Source organism: Pelmatolapia mariae, linkage group LG10_11 (assembly GCF_036321145.2).
Source record: "Pelmatolapia mariae isolate MD_Pm_ZW linkage group LG10_11, Pm_UMD_F_2, whole genome shotgun sequence".
In the NCBI taxonomy this organism is placed as follows: domain Eukaryota; kingdom Metazoa; phylum Chordata; class Actinopteri; order Cichliformes; family Cichlidae; genus Pelmatolapia; species Pelmatolapia mariae.
This window is the reverse complement of record NC_086236.1, coordinates 58,591,600-58,607,292: the sequence shown is the minus strand read 5'-3', so window position 1 is coordinate 58,607,292 and position 15,693 is coordinate 58,591,600. Positions and strand designations below refer to the sequence as shown.

General features: G+C 39.3%; 1 protein-coding gene across 1 annotated transcript; it reads right to left on the bottom strand.

Moving 5' to 3' along the window:
- Positions 1-128: 128 nt before the first annotated feature.
- Positions 129-15,221, bottom strand: cyth2 (cytohesin 2). The gene is made up of 12 exons (XM_063487956.1): positions 15,048-15,221; positions 11,071-11,221; positions 9,899-9,965; positions 9,695-9,813; positions 9,536-9,616; positions 9,199-9,311; positions 8,242-8,390; positions 8,043-8,154; positions 6,924-7,000; positions 4,701-4,772; positions 4,454-4,608; positions 129-4,274 (listed from the first exon to the last, which is right to left on the bottom strand). Exons 1-12 carry the CDS (start codon positions 15,112-15,114, stop codon positions 4,187-4,189), a joined length of 1,251 nt encoding a protein of 416 aa, XP_063344026.1. The 5' UTR covers positions 15,115-15,221; the 3' UTR covers positions 129-4,186.
- Positions 15,222-15,693: the final 472 nt, after the last annotated feature.

Here is a 15,693-nt window from a genome sequence, read left to right as displayed (position 1 = left end):
CGTAGTCCTTTTTCCAGGTTAAATCAGAGAAAAATAAATAAAATTCAAATGAAATTTAGCACAGTTATCTTTTTTTTTTTTTAATTTAATCTCAATCAATAACTCAGAAAAACCACAACAACCGCTCATCTCCATTTACCTTTTATTGTTACACAGTAGTTTACTGGCACCAATGTATCACGGTTTTCCTTTTTGCTACATTTACAGATGATCTATCCATCTTCACCTCACAGTAAACAAAAATAAATAAATACAAAATAAACACGTTTTTTGAAGGTGGCGGCTCCGGGGTGAAAGGAATCAGAAACAGTGGTCCAGCTTCATTCAGTTCACTTTAGTGTTCATTCTTGCAATATGAATGAAAATATTATTTTTTTGGCAACTTTGCATTTCAAGAATACCCAGAAAGTGAAGGCCTACAGAGAGTCTCTGTGATGAACAAGCACAAACATGAAAGATAAAGTGACACCCTGGAGGGTGAATCATAAAAGGGAAGACCCCGTTCAGCTTAAAGCAACATGATCAACATCTGCTGCTACAGCTGGAACTGATGAGGTGATGTATCGACACAGTTCACACTTCAGCCTATTAAGCTGCGTCTACGCAGGAAGCGATTCGCAGCGACGTGGCAATCATAAACCACAGAAAGTTAGTGACATTCAACGACTTCACCCGACTATGGCCAGGGAAAAATAAAAAATAACCAAACACGCTGATGATGCAAAGTGGGCGGATCCCAGATGACTCTTTCAACGCTGCAGGATAGCGGTGACTGACATTCAACCTGGCAGTAAAAACAGGGAACGATATGCTTGTCGCACCTCTTTGAAGCCGACCAGTGAACATTTCGGGTCACTCTGGGATTTGGTTGCCTGAGTAACCCAACCACCGATCAATCCATCACTTATCTCAGGTCCAAGTTTCAGTGGGAGACGTTGTAGCAGAGACACCCAAACATCCCTCCCTCTCCCCAGTCACCTCCTTCAGCTGATCGAGGAGAACACCATCAGTCGTATCCTGAGACACCTTCACCTTTACAATCAGCACTCTCTCCACAGCAGACCGGTACAGCATTCACATCACTGGAAATGTGGCCCCAATCCTGAGTAACCCTCTATGTCAATCACCGGTATCCTGCGCTCTCACTGGCAGCTTCAGTTCAGGAAAGAAAGGTTTTTCCTCTGGATCCATCTGCTTTGCTTCACCTGTTTGTTTTTATTTTTGTTGTTTGTTTTTTTAAACACCCTTGAAATCGCTGAATGTCGTTCACTTTCTATAATCTCTGAATTGCTTCCTGTGCAGACACTCCTTTAGAGCACGGGTGTCAAACTCCAGTCCTCGAGGGCCGGTGTCCTGAAACTTTTGCATGCATCCCTGCTGCAACATACCTGAATAAAATTAGTAGATCATTAGCAAGACTCTATAGAAGTTGACTGCATGCTAAGGTGGCAGTTCAGCCATTTGATTCATGTTACAGCAGCTCATGAGTGAATGAACATGGTACAATAAAAGTACTTTTAGAAGTACATTTTTCCCAAACACTTAACATTTATTTAAATTTACTTGAGGAAGGGTTAGGGGTTGCCACCTCAACATGCAGTTAAGTTATTGTCTTGCTAATGACCTACTAATTTTTTTCCAGATGTGTTGCAACAGGGATACATGTAAAAGTTTCAAAACATCTGGAGGACTGGAGTTTGACTAAACTACTAGATTAAGATCGACGACGGGAAACAAATCTAAAAGTCTTATTCTTTATATATAAATGTTTTTATGTGATATTTCGAAGTGTTTCTCGTCTCGTTTCTCTTCATTTTAAATCGCTGTAGTCTTCGGTAGCTTCGGTTTGTAAACGGCTCCTTCACACTTCATCTGGACTCGATCGTGTAACAACCGAAGCCTAAGACCGAATCTCTGCTTGTGCTTTACTGGGTCTGATTTACTCAGCAATAAATAAAATAATGTAGCGTGTGGTTACAGTTAAATCAGACTACAAAAATTCATTCTCTCAAAAGAAGGTACAACTGAATGGGGTCATAAACTTTTGCATTAACAATCTTCCATTTTAAATCTTCTCCAAGTCAACAGGAAACACTAACACTTCTCAAACCAGTGCACTAGCATGATCAGGGACGCATCAGACCTACGACCGATGCCTCAGTTTATCGACATGCAGTAAAACAGTAGCTCATACAAAAAAACAAAACAAAAGAATAAATTAAATAATTTCTATGCGCATTGTAAACAAATATGCTAACATCTATTTACAAAAAGTGTACATTGTAATGAGCTGCCTTTGTGATTCCTTAAAACTCACTATAGCGGACAGATCCGACTCTAACAGTTTGACGTCAGACATGTTCGTCTTGTAGTGCTGAAAATGATGTGTGGCATGCTATAACGTTACATCTGCGAGAACATGATGCTAACTGCTCAGTGTCAGTGGTATAAAGGATTTGTTAACAAGCCTCCAAACTGGTACTATGATTTTCTACTCTGCTATTGCTCAAACATGTTAGAGAAACATGCTAAAGAACATTTATATATTGTCTACGTGAGCTTAACCTCGCAGCTGTCTGCTTATGCTCGTCTCAACTCGACCGTACTTCATGATCAACCTGGAAATATAAATATTGTGCTAATGTACAGTAATGACGTGTCTACAGTACCCAAATGTGGACGAGTAGTAATGTAAAACTGTTACAAGTACTACAGGAAGCAATGAGAACAAGTTAGTCATCTGAAATCACTCGTTTCCATCCTCACTCCACTAACTCAACGTTAGACGTATTAGTGTTTGTGTCGTGAATTCACATTTTGTCTAGGGTATGCACAATCAAGAAAGGCAATGTCTCGTTTAGGTTCAGAGGACTTCTAACCTTAAAAAGGCCACATTCACACTAGTGCAGACGAATCTCTGACAGATGTTTCTTTCATTGGTTTTGGATCCACACCTGCATCTTCAGATCACCTCCCAAAAATCCACTGCATGTGCCAAAAAAATAAAATAAAATAAGAGTTATTTTCCAACAGGCATGCAGTAGGGGCTCAAGCCAGCCTAGAGTGTTTGTGCTGAACAACTCACTGCTATTAGGAGGTCTGTGTGATGAAATGCAACTCACAAAAATGGACAAGATCAGCAGAGACCAAGACAGAAAATCAAGGCCTAAATCAAGTCGCGCGAGCATTATTATACTAAAAAGATCTCTGCTTAATGATACTGGTGGTGATACTGGGGATTTATGCTTCAGTGGGAAATCTGTGCTGTAGCTACGCCGTTACTGCAAACCCATGTGTAACCCTACAGCGTAACCTGACGTGCACCTCCCAACAAATGTAACTACACATCGGGTTGATTCAGTAATAAGAAATTACTGAAACTATCGACATGGGCATGACGGAATGTACATAGAAGTGGAAAAACTATAAGGACAAATATGTTTACCCCTAATAAAAACAAAAAGACTGATGGCAGCAAAGAGTGGGGACCCAGCAGCATATAAAACACTGGGACACAGCCACATGTTACGGAAGCGTAAATGCCGGTAACGACGTCAGCTGCTTACTAGGCTCTACCTAGATTCCCTGCAGAAGTCTAAATCCGGCCTTACTGTCTGAAAGTTCAAGCCAGTCACAAAGCAGTGAGTCATTATTTGTTACTTACTGAATTTAAACCCTAAAGCTCAAATGCACATGAGAAAGTGCCGGATTCCAAGACTTTGTGTGAGTAGTTCCACTGAAAACATCAAACTTCCCAAATGTTCGCAGGTGTTTAGTAACACAGACAACCAGCAGCATAAAGGAACCTTTTAGTTCCTGTGAGGTGCAAACTAATCTTAGCTTTTTCAGGTCCCTCATTACCAAGTATAATGAGTGTGGCTTAGAGGCCAAAAAAGTTGTTTTAGAGATGATCAGCACTGGTGTGAATATGGTCTAACACACGCCTGTAGTGTGTAACAGCAGTAGTGTAAGAACCAAGATAAGAGGCAGCCACACAGGGTGAGTTTCTCACTCTGAATGTGGCTTTTCAAAAGTCTGGCAGATAGGGCAGCAAGGAAGAGTCCTCATAAAAGGAAGAGACGGCTTTTAGGGATAAGGAAGGAGGGGTTATCAAAACTTATGAACGAGTTGTAAGGAGCAGGGATGAAGGAGCTGAGGAAGACAGGGAGAGAGCGAAGGGCGTGATCTATGGCTGCTCCTCTTTCTTCTTAAGTGATATACGTTTCTTCCTGGCAGCAAGCATCTCGTAGAAGGGATCCACACTAACGGCAGATCTGAGGAGATGAAAAATAAACAGTGATAGAAGATACATATTACCTTTTAACTTTTACCCAACAGAAAGTACTAAAAAGGAAATAACTTCTCCCAAACAGGAGAATATGAAGTTTTTGGTCAGAATTTCCTGCTGTTCCATCACTAACCGCATTTTGTTTGACATTTTTCATTTACATACTTGATGCTGTGGATCCACTCGTCCTTCTCCTCAGGTGTGGGAGCAGAGATGCGGTACACCATGTGGTTTCCTTCCACTACTCGCCCATCAGCCTCCGTCTTACACGCCTTAATCAGCTGACCACGGTTGTTGGGGATGTACAGCTCAAAGCAGTTCTGTTAGAAGAAAAAAAGGCGATGAAAAATGTTTTGAAAGTTTCAAGCGAAATACTGGTTCATCACACTGTTTAGCAAAAACAGCCACTTACAGGTTTCCTTGGGTCTTCTACTTCTCGAATGCTAAGGTTTTCCAAAGGAATGATACCTCGTGGCTCTTTATCCTGTAAATAAAAAAAACCATGAGTTAATAAATATTTGTGGGTATTATTTTGTGTTTTATGATGATTTGAATCAATATGACAAAAAACCCTTTAAATTGACCCATGTGTCTTTTTTTCCTTAGATTAGCATTTGTACATCTTTATTTCTGTACTACTTTTTAACTTTGTGGCTCAGCAAGCTTCAAGCAAAGCAACATGCTCTTCCTTCACTCACAAATAAATTTTTAAGTCTTGCAGTTTTCAAAAATTACCTCGCCTGATCACAAAATCCTTTTTGCCTCACCAAAACAGGTGCGTCACATTCACTGCAATCTCGAAGCCATTAGTCTGAGAAGTTAGCTTCTCACAGTGATTATTATTATTTGAGTTTCTGGGGTAGCGAATGGAAATCCAAGTCAAGACAACCGGTTACATCTACCACTCATTTTATTTTAAACAACTCACACAGGTCTAGAAAAGGATCCATGACCCTCACCGGTCGTGAGGAAAAATATTGACTGTTTTCCGATCGGTTGTTGGAAGTCAATTGCAGTCACTGGAAAAATGATTGCAAGAGTTCAAATAACGCAACGGATTTCACCCAGCAACCACCGGGAATCACTGCCAGCCACCGTCATGTCTAATATCGCAGACAGCACATGAGCAATGTGTGCATGACATATGATGAGAAACCTTAGTAAAGCACTTCATTGCTCTGTGACTTCAGTAAAAATCTTCCAAGTGACTTTATGGGCTTAGTCACTCATTTAGGGTCATAATGAATAAAACCTCAAGTCCATTTTGTAAATTTTGTTCATTCTAAGGATGTTTTCACACTTTTAGTTTGTTTACTCTCAACTGGATCAGCTGATGAATTTGTAACCTCCGACTTTAATCTACCAGGAGTTTGCTTTCATCTCAGGCTACGTCCACACTAGCCCGGATAGATTTGAAAACGGCATTTTTGTCTGAAAACGCTCCGCATCCACTCTAGCGTTTTCAGTGGTTTTCACATAGTTGTGCGTCCACATTGAAACGGCTGAAAACACTTACGTTCCAGTACTGCGCATGCGTGAGACGCAAGAAGATTCGACCTGCCGGCTCTGCAAAACGTCGCGGCAAAATGTTAAGAAAAAGCACAGAGTTTTTTAAATGGACTAACAATGAGGTGGAGTTGTTGCTGCGAGTAACACAGAAGTACAAAGTTGCAAAATGCGAGTGAGAGTTAAAGAATTTGAAGAAAAGCTATCTGGAGCATATACAGACTGATATTAATCTTTAATAGGGCTGTCAAAATTAAGAGCAAACAAAACAACTGCTGTATAACGCCCTCCGCTATCTTAGTTTAATTGGTCACATGACTGCATCATATGACTAACATGCATCATCGTTTTAGAAAGTCTCCATTTTCGCTGTCCACACTGTGACGCGAAAGCACCGCTTTGAAATGTATGCGTTTTCGAGAGCGTTTTGAAAACGCCATCTCAGTGTGGACGGGAGGCCGAAACGGAGAGAAAACGATGTGGACGTAGCCTCAAACAGAAAACAAATCAAAACGTGTCACTACAAACCAAATGTAACTGGAGTAGGAGCAACAAAAGTAAACAAGTAGTAGGTGTTGAGTTCTAGTTGCAGTTTCATTTACTCTGCATGTCTGTAATACCATACGGTGCTCCAGAATGCAAAGCATACCTGGCTAGAGGAATGTGTTTAGCTCAAGCTTGCATACACCTCACAGTTGGATCAGATCGAGCACAAATCATGAGCTTGTTTAGAAATGGACAAAGATTACCTCCTCTAAAGGGTGCAGCTGTTTTGGTTCAGACACAGTAAAACACAGTGAACGATTTTAATGGACTAAACAGTAAAGGTGTGAAAACACCCAAAGGCAGGAGGATTTTTCCGAGGATTGCTGGGTAATCGTTTGTTAGCCATTAAACAGTTAGATCCAAACAGACCAAGATGGTAAGGTCAAAAAAGTCCAGCTGGAGGCTGAATCAGAATTTAAAAACCAATGAGTGATGTCATGGAGGATAGATTTATCTTTTATATTGTCTATGGTTCCAGCATGACTGGTCAGTACTACCCAGACTATAAATAAACACCGGAAACCCAGATGTGTTTGCAGAGTTTACATCCACTGAGACACTGAATGAAGACAGAGAGACTTACTGTGGTATATTCAAAGTAATAAAGGCAGTTATCTGTGAGAATGAACCATCGACGTTTCCAGGTTTTCACCCTTCCCCCTGGAACACAAAAACATTGATGATGATGATGAATGGCAAGAGAGGAAAACTAGCTCTGTGTGTATTACTTCTACAATCTACAGAAATCTACGTGTCTAATCGATGTCTACAACTTTTTGAATAACTCTGTCAGTACATACCTCCTGAGAAAACAAGCAGCGGCAGTAGAGGGTGGAAATCGCAGTGAAGAAGGAGAGGGAAAAAAGGAAAGGGAGGATTTGGAGGAAGACAGAAGACAAAACAGAGACAGAGGAGGAGGAAGAAAAGGAGATCATATTAGTGACACACAGATGACAAGCCCCGCCATGCAAAAGAAAACAATCAGATTTTAAGGCTGCCATAACACAAGAAAGTGAGTCTTCTCTTTCACCATCATGCTATGGCAATTTTTTTTATGCCACAACACTGAACTGATTATTGGAGGCAAAGAGAAAGGTTTATCACAGCACAAAGCCTTAGCAGAGAGTACAGTAGCATACAGCATTAATCACTTTAAAATCTGTGGCAATGCACACTCCTGACCAGAGTTACTGTAGTTTATTTTTTTGTAATTAGTTTTCATTTTATTTTGTTTAGTTTTTGTTTTTAATTCTGTTGAGTTTCCAGTTTAGTCTTTATTAGTTTCAGTGTTAGTTTTAGTCTTTTTAAAGTATTATAGCATGGATATTGTATGCCAGAGGTAAGATTTAGGAACATAAGTACAGGTATTACAATAAAATAGAACTTTTTAGAAGCAGTTAACTTACAGTCTTGTAGACATCTAAAGTCTCAATAAACATGCCCACCAAAGTCACATCAGGAAAATTAGCAAATACTATAACTCAGGATATTTCCTCTATATTTTCTTTTAATTTAGTGTTTTTTGCAAGTTCACAAAATTGTTTTCATTTTGTTTTCTTCTCAGTTTTATTTTTTATTTTATTTACATCTAGTTTTAGTTTTTAACTATAATGACCCTTCTCCTGACATTTTAAAAGCACACACGCACACACAGAGACAGAGATGAAGAGCAGTGCTCCTCATCACAGCATAAACACCGTACCGAGCTTAAGAAGCCAGCCCTCTCTGTCAGGGTTGAAGAAGGTGTGTGTCAGGTCATTGCCGTCATCTTCCGGGATCTTGAAGGGCTCGTTCTTAATGCTTTCATAGAGATTCTGAAGAAACAAATAACAGAAACACAAGAACACTGAATAAACACCTCTCTGCATCTACAAAGAAAAGCAGTGCTGGGTTGATCGTACTCTGAGCAGCTCCTCTGGTAGGTCTCCCCCCTCATTGATCCCTCGGTTCATCGAGATGAAGCGGTCCACTCCAGGTTTGTCTCTCACGTTGGGATTGTGGAGGCTCGTGTTCAGCATAATTATGGCAAAAGAAAGCACGTAACATGTGTCTGTGAACAGGAGAGACATATGTTTACATTCAAGGTACAAAAACGGGGTTATCTACAGGGTAGTGTCTTTTCTTACTCCAGTGCTCTTAACTATTAGCCCCTTAATACCAAGTTTTGACACCTAAGTGTATATCAATAAAGATGAGGTTTGATAACATTTTAAATAGTTCCTGGGTTTTTCCAAGGGTGGTTGCATAGGTGGCGACCAGCCTCATTTACTTCTGATGCAAACCCAGTCACTTTGTTCTTTAAGCAGGGCAGAAATATGACAGAAAGCACTCATTTCAGGAAAAAGCTTAAAGGGTTACTCCAAGGGTTTCCATCGGTAAATAGTTTAGCATGTTTTACGTATTATTCAGTTTTTCATAAGTTACATTTTTCTGTATTTTTATTGTCTTATATTATTTTATGTAAAGCACTTTGTAACTGCAAAAAATGAATATAGCTTGTTTAGGTTTGAACTCAGTGGGGTTGAATATACCTAAACAGGCATCAGCTAATTTGGGTTTTAATGTTTTACTGACTCTTCAGCGCTACTGTCAGGCGTGAAGTAGCCTGAACGAGCAGTGAAGACTGTGGGCTGGCATATCAGGTCATTTCTCGTAAGACAGAAACTGTTTGCATGAGTGCACATATTCTGGAAGGCCACTCCTCACTTTACTTTCCGTTTCGACTGCACTGACAGGAATTCAAAGAACTCAAAAACAACAATTGTTCACTCACACCGTAACTAAACAATTGATTTAAGACAAGCTTTCAGTATCACCTATTCTACTTGAAATGCAGTGCGACTGTGTGTTTATTTTACCAGTGCTCTGGAAGACACCGGGGTTGCAGTGGCAGTATCTCTGAGCAAAGGCTTCCATCATTCTGTCGATCTTCTGAGCTTCACCAGGCAAACGGAAACTCCACAGGAACTGTCTGCAGAAAACAGGTCAAGGTTTAGGTCAAATCAGAGAAAAAAAAGTGTGCTAAACAGTCGCTGCCGCTCTGTTTCATAACCTTTTTCCATCTGCATCCTCAGGTAAGAGCGAGAGTGGGATTTTCCATTGTTGACTAGGCTGCTCACCAGAGGATGCCTGATACAATTGAAGCCATTTTTTTCCACAATACACAAAAAAAAATCCACAGTAGACAGAGATTACCTGAGGGCCTGGACGAGGTTGAGATCAGTAAACTCATGGAGGTCAACGAAAGCCTGCAGGACTTTGATGTTGAAGTCATCTCTGCAAATCATAGAGGTCAGTTATACATGGCTGATTAAAAAGACAAGAGATAAGGGACAGAAGAAATGTCAAGATTACCTTTCTCCGAGGTAATCTCCTATAGCCGTCTTGTTGAGGCCCTCTCCTTTGTATAAGAACTGAGCAATGTCCTCTGGAGTGTGTCTGAGCAGCTCATTCTCCACCAGAAATGCAATGCCCTGCAGACAGAAGAACGAGTCAGTCACAATCCAAGGAATCTAGAGGAGACACATTCAGCACCTGTTTGAATATTTGAGGTATTACCTTTTTAGGATCCATGTTGAATTTCTTCCTTCCCATTGCCACATGCCTACTTTTCTGTAGAGTTTTACTGCAGAGAAGATAAATGTGTTGGCAATAATTTACTTCTGTGATCAAATCAAAGCTTCTGATAAAAATGGATCCTGACAAACCTCCATGAAAGCTATCACCAAGTACCAAGACTGTTTAACTTATAAACACTAACATTCTTCTTCAATACACCAAGAACATGAGGTTTACACCAATGCAAAATCTTGACATTCACCTAGAAAAGCTATGTGTAGAAAATTAAAAGGGAAACAATTACTCAATTTATTCACTAAAACTGAATTACTATTAAAGAATATTACCCCAGGCAGAGCGGACACATACATATTTTCAGCCCCCTGTTTTTATTCTTGGATTCTACATGAGTAGCTTTGCAGGAGTCACAGTTCAAAACAATGCATAATTATCTTAACCCCGTGAATCTGAGATATTTTGTTTTATAAAAAGACTAACATCTTTTACTTGTGTAAGTAAAAATGCCTTTTTTTCTTTCTTCATTTGCCAAGAATTGGTAGAATCATTTTCAAAGGCCAATAATCACATATTCCAACAGCATAATTAAGTTCAATTCGTTTTTATTTATAGAGTCCAAACCAAAACAACATTATCCTTAAGCTGTTTAAGGCTAACTTAAGGTAAGGTAAAAACTCTATAATGAGAAAACCTCATCAGTCCCAGCAACCCCTGTGAGCAAGCACTTGTCAACAGGGGGAAGGAAAACTCCCTTTTAACAGGAAAAATCCTCTGGCAGAACCAGGGTTAGAAAGGAGCAGCGATCAGCTACAACCAGTTGTGGGTGAGAGTAGGGAGACAGGACAAAAGACACATATTCAGTTTAGGGTTAGGGGTTAAACTGGGACATGGTGCAACCTTTTAGCTCCTCCAACATCTGGTTTGACAGAAGGTGAGTGGAACTGCTTTGCTCATAGTCAGAAATTTAGGCCATGTTTAATATAAGCTTCCACAGTTTTAACAGTATGCGTCACAGAAAATGAAATTTCTCATTTAAGCATATATACAACAGAAGTGATTTATCACTCCAAAAGCATTTTCTATTGTATTATTATTTTATATCACTTCCTCTTTGTTTTGTTTTTTAGAGTAACTGATGTGGGTTTTCTTATTACCTGCCCTCTGTGCTTGTCTCCAGTCCCTCTACCTCTAAAATTGCCTCTCGTAACTCCTCTCTGAGCCTCTGGATCTCCTGCAGCAGGACGCCCTTCCTCCTACGGATGTCCTCCAGCTCAGAACGCTCCTCTGGGCTCAGGTCTACTGGGACTGTAAGGGAAAAGAAGAAGAATGAGTCAGCTACTGCTCCATATATAGAAGGTGGTAACTGTGCCCGAACAATCTCAATCAAACGCTGTCTCCAACAGTGGCATAAATATGATGTATGACAGCATTAACACTGCTCCGCTGACTGACTCCAAAAATAAAGCAGATTAAATTAGAATTAAATCTCTAAATGCTTCTTACACTATGACAGAGAAACTGCTCCAAGCCTGTCCCTGGTAAAGCACTGATTAGTTAAAAGCTTGGTTAATTAAAGAGAAAAATGACAAAAATAGTCTTGGATATTAATTGGGGCATCAACCTATGTAATTACACAATTTTCAGGGTGATGAGCTGACTCCTCTGAGATTTTGGCTGCCACTAAAAAGTGAATGTACTTTTGTACATTTGGTGTGGTCACTTTAAATTATTTTCAGTAGTACTCCTATCTATACTCTGTTCATAGCAATACACTGTGATATACAAACAGGGTTTTCCATTATGCAAATGGGGCGACTACAAACATAAGCACCACTGCACTGCCTATAATTTAGACAAACTTAGAAGTTCATGCATTTTCCTGTTATTCTGGCCATTTTTTGGCCTCTAAAGCTAGACCAGGAATCAAGACTTGACTTCTGCATTATGAAGAAGCATAATTTATTTCCACTGCATATAAAATGTGTTAAATATTAACACCTGGATAATATACGGACTTAAACTACATTAGCACATACGGCCTGACTTAGACTTCTGCGGGGAATCTTTGCAAAGCCGACAAAGTGACCTACGTAAGTGGTCGATATTATTGCCAGCATCCTTGTCTGTGGTGCCTATGCATTAATTACCATGTGATCGTGTTCCAGTGTTTTACATGCAGCGCCAGCTGATAGAAACAATTAAAATGCTGGGAGTTTTTTGGGTCTCTGCTTATTGTTGTGGACAATTTTTTCCCCCAGAGGCAATCATATCTACCCCTCTATTTTATCTCACCTCTTCTCTTGCCCATTAAGAAATTTGCTGACATTTTTGAGTCCTTATATTGATGCCATTATTACTCTTCATATATTGAGGCGATGATGGTTATTCTCTCACTGATGAAATCAAAAACTGCCGCAAAAAAGTATGTGGACATGCACATGACAAATCCACAGCGCAAACCAGGCCAATAGCGAGTACTCCAGGCTGCGCTGACTCGACATGTAGTTACATTTCTAGGGAGGTGCAAGTTGGGTTATAATGAAGCGTTCAGAGGGGTTTACGGTTACGCCATAGATTACAGTGTAGATTTCCCACTGAAGCACAACTTCCCAGGAAATATGACTGCTTCGCTTATACTCGTGGCAATAAGTCTGTGTTGTTTGACATAACCGAAGTCTGTGCATTTTGCTGTTCTGCCTATCTTACATTTAAAAAATAACATATATAGATATTTGTATATATATTTAATTCCCAATCCTGGTGACAGCCGAAAACCTCAATAGTGAGCATGAGTGCCCAGTCGTTGTCTTCAAGGTTTAAAACCATTTGCCAAAACCATAATCTTTCAATGGCTGGACAAAAACATGGACAAAAAGTGACTTACTAATAATGCAGGTCTAGTTTCCGAATGCCACAGTTACGTTAAACTACAAGTCTGTTTATACAACTAACTTATTTCAATAAGGGCCAACTAAATAACAACATTCCTGCAATAAATTAAATTTTATGAAGCCAATAATCTTCAGTGTTTGCTGAAGCTGTTTTCATAGGCAGTGTTCAATATTTTATAAACCTCCATAAAATGATTACAACTTAACAGCACAACAAATTACAGGCTCCAAAATGAAAATAAAGTTAAGACATGATAGTCATAAAACAGTTTCACATAAAACTGAACATGATAACCTTCCGGTAAGCAGTCTTTTTGCACCCAGTTCAGACATAAAGTACTGTGTAAAAAGCCTTGAGTCACCCTTCATTTTGTTAGGAGATTGAGAAATAAATGCAGTGATTTACTGAAACATGTAAAAACATAAATTGAAATAAAGTATGCACGTCAAAGGGAGTTTGTACAATTCTCACGGGCTTGAAAGTGGTTATTTGTTACGACCACCTTTATTCTTCAAACAAGCCTGAACTGTTAGGCAGCTTTCTTTAAGTGGTCTTCAGGAGTAATTCTCTAGCCTTCTTGAAGGACACTCACAGCTCTTCTTGGATGTTGGCTGTCTTTTGTTACATTCTCTGCTTCATTAATGAGGAGGTTGGGACTCTTGAGAGGCCAATCCATGACTGAGTGTCCTGCTATGTTTTGTTTTCTATCCAGGTATGCTCTTATTACACTGAAAGTGTGTTCGGGATCATTGTAATGTCGAACAATCAAGCTGTTGCCAGATGGTACTGGTAATTTTCCAGATATTATTGTATGATGGATCAAAATCACAATTTCATCAGTTTTGACAAGATCCCCAACACTACCTGCTGAAATGCAGTGACAAACCATAACAAAGCCTCCATCTGGTTTTACAGATGTACAGCTGTAGACACTCACTGTTGTGCCTTTCTCCTGACTACCTCTGTACATCTTAATGATTTAAATCAAAAATTTCTAATTTGGATTCATTACTCCATAAGACCTGTTGTCATTTATTTTTAGTCCAGTTCTTGTATATATGTATGCTATAAATATTCTTCCTATACTGGAAGAATAACTATTCTTATGCCTCAGCCTTTTCTGTCCATTTCCCTTCCTTAAGAATGGCTTCTTGACAGCCATCCTTCCACTCAGACCAGGCTTGAGTGAACAGTAGATGGATCAACTAATTGAACTAAAGAAATTAAAGAATAATGTGTTTTTGCTAAATTAAAATGGGCTATTTTCTGAGTAATTTGTTATGTTATGTGTAGGTAACACTAGTTCATGCCTTATGTTAGATGACTTTTATGCTTGAAAGATTTATGTATCAGGGTTAAGTGGCTTTAAAAAAATTAAGGGATTCTTGTGACTTTTTCACAACACTGTAGATATTCAAAATAAAGTCAGTGGTAATGAAACAGATAGTGCTATTAAACATACGTACATGTATGTTGCATATATGCATATTTTAGAGATGAAGTCACTTAAATTTATGACTTTTAGAGGGATAATGTCTGAGGTTTTCTTAACTGTATTTTATCACTGTACTAGACATTATATTAAAGTGAAAACATCAATTTAATCACCTGCTATATGACATAAACATAAAAGCAGTACCACAAGCTACAGCCTCGGACTAAATCAATACCTCTGTAAACTCCATTAAAAATAATATTATTAGGATAACAGCATTTATCTGAGCAGGGTTTACTGCAGAAAACGTTGACCTAGAGGTCAAAGCAGCAGTGTTTACTCTGCAAAGCAAGCAGCTGCTGTGCACCACCACCACGCCCACAGCCTGGATCAAAGCCGTGATCCACACAACAGCATCCACTACACTAACTACCTAAAGAAGTTGGTGTTTTCAACGAAGTACATCATTATTTCGAGCCTTTGTGTAGCCTAAAAGCTAGTTAGGGTTTTATAAATCAATCCACCGTGGTTAGCTAAAAAGTTAGCTTTTATCACACACCGAAACGACCAATGTTTAAATGGCCTCATGCAAAGATAATGCATTTCCTAAGCTAGTTTAAACTGTAATATTGTAAACATGTACACCCATACCTCTACACAATATTCTCACCCTTTTCCCGTGGTATTTTATTTCCATTTAAATGCTAAATGAGTTCTTGAGTTCTCACCTGCGCTAATAAACTAAAGCTAGACTGTTAGCCACAGTTGGCTAGCGATAGATAGCCTGTGCGAATAGCTACTTACTGTAGTCCAGGTCATCCATTTTTGGCGCTTTACTTTTAGGCATAAATAGTTCAGAATCGAATGTCATTCAATGTCAAAAAATAGGGATATATATAAATATATCCTCAAAACTAAACGGGAGAAAAAAAAAGACAACCACTGGTGTCGAAATTTTGGGCCGGAGACAAAGGAGGTGGCGACACCGGAAGTAGTGTCTGACATTTAAAGCGGTACACTTCCGGTCAGCTGTTTTTCAAAATAAGATGCCTCGCATTTAAAGCTATTTTTAAAGGATTAAATTGGCATTAAAGCACAACAAACCCTACTGGTTGGAAGCTGACCTACAAATAATTTCACCGATTTATTTCTAGAATAAGTCTTCTGCTTCTTTCAGCTGCTTTCTTTCTCAACCTACCTTTAGCATCCTCCTCTGTCACTCCAACCCTCTGCATCCTTCTTCACTACATTAATGAATCTCTCTAGTCTTCCTCTTTTCCTCCTGCCTGGCAGCTCCAAATTCAAAATCCTTTGTCCAATATATCCACTGTCTCTCCTCTACTAATATCCAAGCCATCTCAGCTTTGCTTCTCTAACTCAATATGAACCAAAATCGTTCAGAAATGTTCCCTGCACCTTGCTGCATCTGTGCCATGAAGAATTTAATCAA

Coding starts and splice junctions, on each gene's coding strand:
- cyth2 (XM_063487956.1), bottom strand. CDS start 15,114: ATGACATTCGATTCTGAACTATTTATGCCTAAAAGTAAAGCGCCAAAA. Junction 9,617..9,694: donor GGAGATTACCTCGGAGAAAG/GTAATCTTGACA, acceptor TATGATTTGCAG/AGATGACTTCAACATCAAAG. Junction 4,275..4,453: donor GAGTGGATCCACAGCATCAA/GTATGTAAATGA, acceptor TCATCTCCTCAG/ATCTGCCGTTAGTGTGGATC.